Source organism: Hyperoodon ampullatus, assembly GCF_949752795.1.
Source record: "Hyperoodon ampullatus genome assembly, chromosome: 16".
Taxonomy (NCBI): Eukaryota; Metazoa; Chordata; class Mammalia; order Artiodactyla; family Ziphiidae; genus Hyperoodon; species Hyperoodon ampullatus.
In genome coordinates this window covers 73332393-73345446 of record NC_136929.1, presented here as the reverse complement: position 1 = coordinate 73345446, position 13054 = coordinate 73332393, and the positions used below count along the sequence as shown (strand labels likewise).

Sequence of the window (13054 nt, the reverse complement as noted above, 5' to 3'; positions counted from 1 at the left end):
TGGGGATTAAAACACTATAAAAGACCTTCTCGATGGCTAAGGCATTTGATTGCCAAAGTATAACCTGTGGCGCCATGGGTGGTTACGGTGTTCACTGTGTGTTAAACAAGATGAGCTGTAACCAACCACAGCATCAGATCAAAAGTATTACCTGGTTCCTTGGAGTGTTGAAGTGTAGTTGTGCTTCTTTCTGTGGCTGTTACTTTAGACGTACATCCGTGATCATGCAAAGCAACGTGCAGAATGGAAGATAAGATGCCGTTTGCTGGCGTGGAAAGGGCTCTGGCCGTAGAATAAAGGAATGAATCGGGGCACAGTGCACTGAACCCGGCTTCCACGATCCCAAGGCTCTATTTCCCTAAACAGAAGAAGAGGAACCATAGTTTCCTACAGTCTGATGTACTTCACAAATCTCCAAGTCACGTGTGTGCAGGGAGTTCGGTGCCTTGGTCCTTGTCTGTGTCAGACTCACCTGGGCTCCCGCACGGCCAGCGCTCTTAGCCGACTTAGATCTGCCTCTAGGAGTCTGTCCCAAACAGAGCAGCCCCGGCGGGCAGCGCACAGCCCCGGCAGGCAGCGCGCGGACAGCTTGTCACCCACGGTTTCCTTCCCTGCCTGCTTTGGGCCGTGTGCTGACTCCGCAGGTGGCTTTCTCTCGTCTGCCCCTTCTGTTCCAGCTGGGATGGTGCTGGGAAGGCGGACTCTGGTTCCAGTCCCAGCTCCACGTCCTTCCAGCTTGGGAGCCTGGATAAGGCGCTTTGCCTCTTGTGCATCTGTAAGAGGGGAGACGGCGGAGAGATGGAGTGAGGCGTTGGCGCAGGGAGTGTGTCAGCAACACGTCAGTGTCAGCAACACCGCTGTCGTCGTTCTCATTGGCTAGTGGTCACGTGTCACTATTTGAGGGGTCACATTCATGAAACTACGTTAGATTAAATTTATTTTTTTTTCTTTTTTTGCGGTACGCGTTCCTCTCACTGTTGTGGCCTCTCCCGTTGTGGAGCACAGGCGCCGGACGCGCAGGCTCAGCGGCCATGGCTCACGGGCCCAGCCGCTCCGCGGCATGTGGGATCTTCCCGGACCGGGGCACGAACCCGTGTCCCCTGCATCGGCAGGCGGACTCTCAACCACTGCGCCACCAGGGAAGCCCATGAAACTACTTTAGACACAAACGTGGCAGGTCTGTATCTGCAGAACGTTAGCTATTACTACCTCTGTCCTTCGGCAGCAGAGAGACACAAGTATGAAAATCAAAAAGAAAAAGTAACTGCATTTATCTTTCCCCTCTGTTCTCTAGATTTGTTTTATAATTTACTGGTTTTCCTAAGTTGAGTATGATACCTGCGGGGAGAAAGAGCCTCATTTTTGCAGATGGCGTTACACAGTGTTACACAGTGTTACACAGCGTGCCTACTCGAGAAAAAGGGAAAGAAGCTGAAAGGCTTACAGCCCTGGCCTCGGAGCCCTTCATCTCAGCCTCTGGGCTCACAGCTTTGAAAGTGAAGGGACTCGCTCCCCTTGTCAGGTTTAACGTGGATAGGATGCCAGCTCTTGAGTCTGACAGTGCTGTCATGGGTACTTTCTAGAGCAGTTTTAACCAGTCTCATTCTATTTAGAGTTTTATATCCATTTATGTTGTTAGCACCTTAAATCTGGCTCTTCCCACATGAGCTAGTATAACTTTCTAAAATCAAAAATGAACCCAAAACAAAAGTAACTAGCCAGCGTGAGAAAGTCAACAGAGTTGGGGTCAGAGTTCCACAGGAAAGCAGCTGCCCATCCTGTGGCCTCCTGTGGTCCCCACCCCACATCCCTGGGCGCAGCCAGGGACAAAGCCGGTACAGACCCACCCAGCAGCCAGGCCTGTGCCCATGCCGCAGGGCTCAGGCTTTTGCCTGGATGCTGATACAAAGAAGGCTTTAGGACGGTTGAGGATCTAACGCTAGCTTATTGTGTCATCTCAGATACAGAAAAACATGGCACTAAAAGAGAGCTGAGAAACAAGGAGACAGAGAGCAATGAAATAATTTCCTAATGTGATGAAGGAGAGGAGGGTCACTTTCTGAAGGGCCAACATACAGAGCGTGCGCAGAGAAACTCAAAAGTGGAAGGACCTTCGAGACCACCCACTTACTCCAGCCTCCAGTGTTAGTTATACCCGAGGACCATCTACAAACAGAGTCTATAGACCATTAGGAAATGCAAATGATAAGCTCAGAGGTACTACCCAGTAGCCCACTGACTCTGATATCAATGGAGAATTGAGATATCCTGGAAAGTGAAACTTGCAGATACAGAAGTTTAACCATCTGAAGCACCAAAACTTTAAAATTGTAACCATTTTTATGAACATTTCTGTAAAACATCTTATTCGATTTTCTTGATGGCTCAGGTTCTTTTCATTTTTTAATCATTTTTTTTTCATGGAGAAACATCAGACATTCTTCTCTGTTCTTGATTAAATTATTATCCCAGGTGATTTGAGACTTAGCTGTCTGGAGTTTCCATCATGGACGAATCCCTGATGTATTAACTTGAGTGCTATATATATTCTTTTTCATGAAGGGAGAGTGAATAGTAATAATATGGGTCCACAATCCCTTGTTTAAAGCTCTCAGATCCAGATAAGTTTCTAAATTTAGATATTTTCACATTTTAGATAGGTACTATAGCCCAGACAGCATGCACAACAAATACCCCAATGGTACTTGTTCAACACATGATCATTTCCTCAGCAAAGCATATGAACGCTTCCCTCAAATGGGATACAGAGTAGAAAGAAGTGCCCAGCATCAGGTTAGGCCAGGTCTGGCTGCCAAACGAGTTGTCGTATCAGAAAAAGAACTTGGGGGCTTCCCTGGTGGCGCAGTGGTTGAGAGTCTGCCTGCCGATGCAGGGGACACGGGTTTGTGCCCCGGTCCAGGAAGATCCCACATGCCGCGGAGCGGCTGGGCCCGTGAGCCATGGCCGCTGAGCCTGCGCGTCCGGAGCCTGTGCTCCGCAACGGGAGAGGCCACAACAGTGAGAGGCCCGCGTACCGCAAAAAAAAAAAAAAAAAAGAAAGAAAAAGAACTTGGTTTTCAAATTTTGGAATTATGCATAAGAAATCATAGCCCCATAGGTAACATTTATTGAAGATTTACCATATGCCAGGCCCTGCGCTAAGTGCTTTATGCATTATCTCATTAGACCCTTGCAATAGGTGGATACTTCTATTGCTTCCATTTACAAATAGAAAAGTGAGGCACAGAGGCATTAAGTAACTTTCCCATGGTCACAAAGCGAATTGAGTCGGAGGACTAGGACGCACACTGAGCTAACCTTTACCAAGCACTTGTTGTGCGTCAGGCATTGTTCTGAGCACATTCTCACTCCTTTGATCTGCATCCGGTCCCCTAAAATGGTCACTATTGTCCCCATTAAATAGATGAGAGACAACAGGGAGATTATTTAACATGCCCAAGGTCTGGCCTATGATTCCAGAGCACGTGTGTATACTGTGTTGCATGACTTTGTAGCCGTAGGACAACTGGCGGTGAGATTCCGCAAAATCAATGACCACATTATAGGCCAGAGCCGCTCTCTGCAAGGGACTTCCTCATGTTCAGCATTGATGTTATTCTCCTTATGCTTCAGTACATTCAGTGCAGATTTTATACTTTATATGGAATCATTTGCCACGTGTCCCTTCACATCTGCCCTCAACTGCTCCCCTCCCCCCGGCCCCCCAATCTCGTTGTCCTGCCTCATTTATCAGTGGAGTGTGGGTGAGCACTTGTCACCATGTCTAAAATGTGTCCTGGCGTATCTGGGGGAGTCGCTTTCATACCCCCCCACTCCTCCCCCCACCCAAGTAAACCAAGTTCTCTCCAAGCCATGCTTGACTTTTCACCTTGAAGGTGGACACAACCTAGGCACAACAGCATTAAAATTCGCATCTTCGATGTGAAAAAGCAATGTAAAGGCCGGTTTTCTTGTGGACTTTGTTCCAGAACACCACCTCATCCTACGCTAGCTCTTCTGGTCCCTGTGTTGAGTCGGCGGGTTACACGAGCAGCGGGGCGCTAGGGATGCCTCCTCCGACGTGGCCCCCGCTCACAGCATGAAGCCTGCCGGTCTCTAGCCCAGGAGGAGCTCTGTCCATCTCAGGCAAGCATGTGGTGCTGGAGACGACCTCACGTGGAAGATGGCAAAATGCAGTTGAATGCGCCAGCAGTTTCCAAAGGTTTTAATATCTTGGGTTACTGTCCCATCTGGCAGTAATCACCTTCTTTCTTTGTTTAATCCAGACAAGAACTGACCAGTTTTACCAGCACTGACGACCCACTGCGTTGAAAAGGCCCCAGAGTTCTTCTGTAGCTGGCTGTTTTGCACCAGCCGTTTCTAGTCCGCCCCGTCCAAGAGAGATCGGTACTCCATTGCTCATGAAGATGATTGGCTCCTACAGTGAGCCCTGGCCACAGCTGGCAAAGAGGGGCGCCTGGGCTCTCTGTGTTCCGCATTGCAGGGCAGTCCCCTCCCGCAGGCTGGTGCAGTTGTGCCGCCCTGTAACACACGCGTGTGTCGTGCTCTTCTGAATCTTTGCAGAGCTTGCAAATGCGGGGGTCCAGGTGTCGTCAGCCAGTCAGTGCCTGGATGCACTGATGATCCTGTAAAGTCACTGAGGTCAGAGCCTGGCCGTCCCTCCTAACTGCACAGGCGTCCTGACCCTGCACCTCTGGGAGGTACACGTGGCTGTGCCTTGGGGCCCCTGAGGAGCGTCATGCTGGCGCGCTCTTCTGGAAGCTCAGCCTCCCCCCGCCTCACGCAGAACCGGGGGTTTTCTTTGCTCTCTGTTGTTGCCTTTCTTCTTTGCTCATCACTGTGGCTTCTGAACTTCAGCAGTAAAGGAAAACCAAACCTCCGGTGCCGTCCCCACCCAGCGTTCCCACGGCTTCTGCTGCTCCCTGCGTCCTTTGCTCTGAGTCCGTCTCCTCCTCACCGCCGCTCATTCCCCGTCACGCTTCCCAGCTTGAGCGTTAAGCACACCAGCACGTGGGCGCGCACACCACTTCCGAGACCTCGCGGGTACTTTCCCTCCACGCAGGCTCAAGAGCTGCTTATCCACAGCAGGAGCCATTTTCTTTTCTTTTTTCCCCTCCTTTTTTTTTTTTTTTTTTTGCGGTATGCGGGCCTCTCACTGCTGTGGCCTCTCCCGTTGCGGAGCACAGGCTCCGGACGCACAGGCTCAGCGGTCGTGGCTCACGGGCCCAGCCGCTCCGCGGCATGTGGGATCTTCCCGGACTGGGGCACGAACCCGTGTCCCTTGCATCGGCAGGCGGACTCTCAACTGCTGTGCCACCGGGCAAGCCCCTTTCCTCCTCCTTTTACTAACAGATTCAGTGCCATTCTGGTTGCCTGAGGTGGCCTGACCTCCATAACAGGGACACTTGGCTAGTGACCCCTTACATATCTCTTCCACGAGAAAATCACTGCAGTGGGGCTGCTGGTGGGTTGCTTTTGAGGTACTGCGTGGGATTCTCCTTGAATCAAAGTTTGATACAAAGGTGGAGATTATGGAATACTACACTCAGTTTTGTTTACTACCAGCCACCCTGAGTAACATGATTCGGACGGATCGGCATCCTCCTTGGCTCAAGGCCAAGAGAAGTATTCAGGTTTTCATCTGTGTGGGGTTTTCTTTTCGAAAATGAAAGGTTTACTACACCTGAAAAATAAAACAAATACTGAGTATATAAATATACCTAAACATGTAAATTAACGATTTAACCAGTTACATCCTTCCTCCTGGGTGAACTTGACTCACGGAGCCCCTGAAATGTACACTGCACAGAAATTCACCCAGAGGGTAGATGTGTGAACAGTGCTCCCGGACAGAGCACAGACTCTGAAACAGAAAGTCCTGAAATAGAAACTTTTTTAGAGGGTAAAAGGTGATTATCGCATTTAATAGATTCTTTAGATATTTTTACTTCTAGAGTAGATCGTGTAGCTCCAGTATTCAAGATATAGCAAGCTATACTTTTTTTGTTCCTCAGGGAGGGACTGATCCTTCTTCTTTGATATTTAAAAACAAGCCACCATAAATTTAACTAAAAATGCAGATTCTAGTCAAATCAGGCATTTATGGTATAAGGAGATACTATTAAATGACTCAGGTAATTTGGGTTGTGGTCAACACCTATACATAACATCGTGGTACTTGTTGGGAAAGTTAGTCCCAACAAGGAAGAAAGGGTTAAAGTCTTCAGATAAGGTCCAGCCAGTCTGTCTCCAGAATTCTAAGTGTCTTGGGTTTTCCCCCTTGTGCTCAGAGTTTACACTAGGTGGCATGCAAGGAAAGCTGAACAAATTCAGAAACTCCATTCTGTGGAAGCAGAGTTCTTTGGCACTTGCCACGAGCGGAGGGTTCAGCTTTGGAGTCAGTGTTTGATTTGTGATTGTTTTTTCCCCCAGGATGAAGTGTCCTCTTGCTGGTGCAAACAAAAGATTTCTACTTAACACAATTAAGAACACACTGCCCTCCCAGAAAGAGCAAGACCACGAACAAAAAGAGGGCAATAAGGAACCTGAGAAAAGCCAGGACCCGAAGGAGGAAAGCCGGCAGAAGCACAGAACCCACCCATACAGGCACAGGGTCCACGCTCGAGGCCAAGCCCGTCGTTCTCCGCCGGGGAAGCGGGGCAGCCCGGAGAAGTCCCAGAAGCGATCCAGCAAGCGGTGAGGCAGGGACGCAGGGCGAGTGCGACCGTCCCGGCACCCGGGCCTGGGCTGGTGCAGAGACGGGGCTGAGGACAGGCCGCGCTGGCAGCGCAAACACCCAAGAGGAATCTTCCAGCAGGGCCGCTGTTGTGACAGCGGAAGATCACCTGAGGCTCCAAGGAAAGAGTTCAAAGGGAACGCTCTGAAGATGCCTTGGCAAGTTTAAGCTGCTTCAGCGGTGTAGTATACATATGTGTTGATTTTATTCTGTCTTGTTTGGAAGTTGGTTTCAAAATAAATATAGAACTTAAAAGTTTTCAGAGGTTATTAAAACTAGTTCCACTTATTTTTTGGTGTGCTGCACTTGTGGTCCTTTCTCAAAATTTCTCAAAAAATAAAATACTTGTAAATCCTATACTTTACTTGTTTGGGTGACAAATTTAAGTTTTAGAAATCTGGCCAGTAACCATATTTACGAAAAGGGCTAGAAATTTACCAAGAAACTCTGATAGCACTGCACCTGTGGTCCTTTAAGTGAACAATGTAGGAAAATCTCCAAATCCTCTTGAATTTAGTGCTCCCTATCTATAACCAGAGGTTGAAAAGTTGTCTCTGTGGTTTCCTTGTGCATTCTCAAACTCATTCCTGAGATAGAACAGTTTTTCTACATTTAATTTTGGGGGGGAATATGTACGTTTTAAGTGGTGCTTTTAAAAGAACTTTCAAAAGTTAAAGCGAACATTATTTTCGTGCTATGTCTTATTTAGCTAAAGACCTACGATGCCACTCTTAGTGTAGTTGTTTCAGAAATCTGAATTTTAAATAAAAGTGTGTTTACCATGCCTGTTTTTGTTTTTTCAGTATTGGTGTGGCTCTGTTCTAACATACAATTATAAACCTTTCAAACCTGTATTCTTCCTTGCATTCTCAGGAAAATGTCACCAAGCACCCTCTTCCCCCATCCACAAAAGGAAGAAGAATCTAAGAAGAATCTCTCTGTCCATACCCCCCCCCAATCTTCCAAAGCATCTGAGCTTATGCCTGGCTGCTCCCAGATAATCACTCAACGCAGCCCCACTCCCTGCTTCCTGGCAGCCGAGAAAAAACCCTTTCTAAGCGCTAGAAAGGAGCACATCCGCAAAGCTAGCTTTGGGGTGTTGGACGGACGCATACTGCTCCCCCCGCCGAGCTGCTCTGCCACACCTGGTCAGTCTGCTCGGAGCCGAAAGCTCAGGGGCACAAGCCCAGAGCTTGCCCACTCTGTGCACCCTTCTCCCCCAGACCCCGGCCTCACCCCATGACTCCGTACAAACACCCTTTCCTTTCAAACATGCAAGAAGAATCATTTGGCTCATATGACTGTAGTCCATATCCAGTTACGCATCAGCCTACATCACTGTGCTAAATTTGAAATGTTTTGTATTTAAATATCTATTAGAAACAGCACAGAGTTGTGGTTTTTAAACACTCTTGTTCTAATTAAGTAAAATAAAACGGGACTGTATCATTTGTCTATGTGCTCTGTGTTTAGAGCAAACTGGCAAGCTCATTATTCTTAAAAAAAGGGGATGATTATAATGAGCATATTCTTCCACTCAGAAGTAAAGGAAGCGCTTTAGCCTCATCACACCCTTCTCAGACAGTCGTGTTAAAGGACAAGTGTTCCACAAAACCATTTTCCCTTTAAAAACCACTGTCCCACTTGTGAAATTTTTATTAGAATCTTTAAAACTTTCATCACAAGCAGCCATGGTTTCCTGTGTTTAAATGTCAAGAGCAAATTATCCATCTGTGTTCCATACGTATACGGTACATATCAGGGAGGGGCTGGTCCTGAGATGCAAACCCAGCCACCTCCTGCTTCTGCAGGGAACACACGGGCACGGCAGCTCCGTACTAAGAGATCATCCAGCCCAGGACAGAAGGTGGAGGGGGTTGAATCTCTGCCATTGGCTCACTGTGGGGCCTCATCTGGGCCACTTCTCTGCACGGCATCCTCCTCATCTGCAAACTAGGATGTTTGCACTGGGACTTCCCCGGCGGTCCAGTGGTTAGGACTCCACTTCCACTGCAGGGGGCCCAGGTTCGATCCCTGGTCGGGGAACTAAGATTCCACATGCCACACGGTACGGCCAAAAATAAAAAAGTAAATAAATAAAATAAAATAAGATGTTTGCGCTGAGTCTCTGGTTTTGAAACAAGTAGAGACAGAAGTGCATGTTTGGCCCTAAGCTTAGGAACTGCATTGCATGCTTCCACTAGAAAGCGGCAGGAGTTAAACCTAAGTGCGACCTAGCAGAATTCGTTTTCTGTTTTACCTCATTTTAGAAAACATCATCTCCAAAAAAGTAAATGAGAAGCCACAGTCTCTGCCATGTCCCGTCACCTGCTGGTGGCCAGTCTTTCTGAACAGCGCATACGTGGAGGGAGAGGGAGCCAGGGTGGGTAGTTTTCCCGAGAGTAGGCTACGTACTGAGGACGTCGCCTCAGGCCTGATTCTGGAAGGTGGCCGTGGAGCTTTTAATTTCTCTGTGATTTTTTTGGGGGGTGGGGGGAGAGGGGTGGATAGATCTGCCTCAGATCTACTACGTGGAATTTACCATTCTGTCATTGATTACTGATGTGACTTAATGTGGCATTTACATGTTTATATTATTACATAATATCTGTCACTGCTAGAAGTCTTGCCACTGTCTTTGGATCATAAAGAATATCTGGTAGGTAATCAGTGCTTGTTGAACAGACATTACCTGAGGTGAACCTCAGATAAAGTGAAGCCTAGCCACTTTCCTAAGGAGTACTAAACCCACAAGTATTGCAGGCTATACGGGAACCTGCGTGGACAACAACATTCATCGTCTGTCACCTATGGGCAAACACTGTGAGGCCATTTTTACCCAGCTTGACTGAGATATCCAGTATTTGACATATAACGCTGTGTACATTTAAGGTACACAATATGATGATTTGATAGAAGTCCATATTGCAAAGTGATTACCACAATAAGGTTAACACAGTCATTACCTGAGTTCCCATTTTGTGTGTGCACGGTGAGAAAGCTAAGATACGCCTTTTAAAACCCCGTGTCCAGGGGCTTCCCTGGTGGCGCAGTGGTTGAGAATCTGCCTGCTAATGCAGGAGACACGGGTTCGAGCCCTGGTCTGGGAAGATCCCACATGCCGCAGAGCAACTAGGCCCGTGAGCCACAAACAACTACTGAGCCTGCGCGTCTGGAGCCTGTGCTCCACAACAAGAGAGGCCGCCAGAGTGAGAGGCCCGCGCACCGCGATGAAGAGTGGCCCCCGCTTGCCACAACTAGAGAAAGCCCTCGCACAGAAACGAAGACCCAACACAGCAAAAAAAAAATTAATTAATTAATTAATAAAAAAACAAAACAAAAAAAAACCCCGTGTCCACATGGTTATCTTACAACCCCATGAAGAAGATGCCATCCCTCCCATTACAAATAAGGAAGCCGAGGAGAGGTTTAAAGTTTGCCCAAGGTCATGGAAGTGGCAGAAATCCTATTGGAAGCCAGGACTGTCTGAATCAAAAACCTATATTCTTTCTTCTACCTTATGATGAACTTGATCCAAACTCAGCTCCCTCAAAACACAGGACTGGGATGTCTCAACGCACTTATGTCCCAAGGATTGCCAGTTTAAAAGCCTAAAGAACTTTTATAACCAATGCATTTCACTGGTTAAAATTTACTCCCAAGGAGATCTGAATGCAGAAGCCCTGTGGCAGGGAACATCTGCACTGCAGCAGCATCTCTATGGGCCACTTTAGACAGCCGTCTAAATCCAAGAGAAAAACTCTTACCCTTCCGTGCTTCCGCGGTTAAACAGCAGCCCACAGACTATAACGAGGGGACACTAAACTCTCCATGTGAAGCACATATTTTAGGTTACTTCACATTTAACCTTGTCTTTTTTCCACCCACAATAGCAAGATTTGGGAGTTAAAAAGTCTTAGAGGGGCTTCCCTGCTGGCGCAGTGGTTAAGAATCTGCCTGCCAATGCAGGAGACATGGGTTTGAGCCCTGGTCCGGGAAGATCCCACATGCCGTGGAGCAACTAAGCCCGTGCGCCACAACTACTGAGTCTGCGCTCTAGAGCCTGAGAGCCACAACTACTGAGCCCGCATGCCACAACTACTGAAGCCCGTGAGCCTAGAGCCTGTGCTCTGCAACAAGAGAAGCCACCGCAATGAGAAGTCCGCGCACCACAACAAAGAGTAGCCCCCGCTCACCGCAACTAGAGAAAGCCCATGTGCAGCAACAAAGACCCAACGCAGCCAAAAAAAAAAAAAAAAAAAACAGTCTTAGAGTCAAGGTCTCTGTGGTACTATAAACAACATCCTATGGTCCAAGAAAAGTACACTACCTCTACCTCTACCTTAGGCCTTGGAAAGGCATGTCTACAGATCATAGATTGAGCTCTGCCACATGGCTCATCCGAGTATAGAGAATGAGAAGGAGAGTCTGCCAAATGGAAACTCTTGTTCTCAGTGTGCAAAACAATGCCAAGAAGCAGGCACTCACACACACACACGAACACATTTTAAAAAGTAAGTTAATTAATTAATGTACATTAAACTGGCACGACAACATAGCAAGTAGAATTCAGAGGGATTTTATAAATAAATAATTTTTATTTTGGTTGCCATGCCATAAATCTCAGTAGAAGGCCCTGGGCATTATGAAAAGGTCCAATAATAAACATAGATTTAAGAGCATTATTAATAGTTGATTACATGAGCAATTTCTCCCATCTATCTAGCCCTGTATTTTCACCTCTGGCTTATATAACTTATAAAAATTTCCTAAGTGAGGCAAAAACTCCAGATAGAACATATTTTATAAAATACTGGAGGAAGATGTTTCTCCACCAGGTGAACGTACAGCCTGCCCACAGCGCTGGTCCCCTGTCTCTCCCAAATTGTTTTTTCTCATTAATTCCTCAGGCATAGTCCTCTCAAAATGAACTAGTATACACCGTCCAATTATGAACCTCTATTTACTCCAAATTATAGATCCATCAGTCAGATGGGTAGTCTTTCAAAGTTTGATGTCAGTTTACAAAGGAAAAACAGCAAGACTGGTTTTCAATCCTACAGGGCTTTTTAAAAAATATTTATTTATCTATCTATCTGTCTATCTATCTACCTACCTACCTACCTACCTACCCTGGGTCTTAGTTGCCCCACACAGGATCTTCAATGCCGCGAGCGGAATCTTCGTTGCGGCATGCAGGATCTTTTTTTTAGTGGCGGCATGCGGGATATTTAGTTGCAGCATGTGGGATCTAGTTCCCCAACCAGGGATCGAACCCGGGCCCCCCTGCATTGGGAGCCCAGAGTCTTAACCACTGGACCACCAGGGGAGTCCCTATCCTATAGGCTTTTTTTTTTTTAATTTATTTATTTATTTATTTATTTTTCTTTTGGCTGCGTATGGTCTTCGTTGATGCGCACAGGCTTTCTCTAGTTGTGGCCAGCGGGGGCTGCTCTTCGTTGTGGTACACGGGCTTCTCATTGCGGTGGCTTCTCTTGTTGCGGAGCATGGGCTCCGGGCACACAGGCTCAGTAGTTGTGGCTCTCGGGCTCTAGAGCGCAGGCTCAGTAGTTGTGGCACACGGGCTTAGTTGCTCCTCGGCATGTGGGATCTTCCCGGACCAGGGCTCAAACCCGTGTCCCCTGCATTGGCAGACGGATTCTTAACCACTGCGCCACAAGGGCAGTCTCAGGTTTTTAATCCTATATCCTACATAAAAAACAAAGCATCACTCACTCACTCACTCATTCAGTAAACACTTAGAGAACCAAGCACATATGACAAGCACATGCTGGGCCCAGACTGGAGCAGTTTAACTCCTGTCCTCAGACTCTCCTGGGCCATGTTCATGTCTTCCAAATTCAAAGGTGTAGAATATTTGTGCAGCACAAGATTTACCTCTCAAAAATATCTTGGCCATGCCTGTATTTCAATCTTCTATATGAGAAGCACTGGTGGTTGTTCATCAACACAAAACAGCACAGATGCTTTCATTTTCATTTTTTAGGAAAAGTTTTCCATCTTGTTAAGTTCTAAAAATATGTATATATATAATGAATCTTAAAAATATGTATGTGTTTCAAAACTATAAATATGTATATATATATATATAATCAGCTCATGTAAGACTATTAGAAACACACTAGGAACACAATAAAATTTTGGCAAAAGATGAAACAGTCACAGAAAATACAAACATCCAATGAATATACAAAAAAAATCATCTAAAAAACAAACAAAAATGCAAATTAAAAAGATTTTTTTCATCTTTTAAATTAACAGGGTTTTTTTTTTAAA

The 13054-nt window shown here is 46.7% G+C and overlaps 1 protein-coding gene across 1 annotated transcript in view; it reads left to right on the top strand.

The window, feature by feature from the left end:
• The window catches only part of LOC307065020 (protein POLR1D-like), a 42630-nt gene extending 35771 nt beyond the window's left edge, over window positions 1-6859 (top strand). Inside the window, exon 3 of the mRNA XM_079721773.1 lies at window positions 6454-6859. Within this exon, the coding sequence (XP_079577899.1) occupies window positions 6454-6721 (268 nt within the window). The 3' untranslated portion in view covers window positions 6722-6859. The remainder of the gene's footprint in view (window positions 1-6453) is intronic.
• The last annotated feature ends 6195 nt before the right edge of the window (window positions 6860-13054 follow it).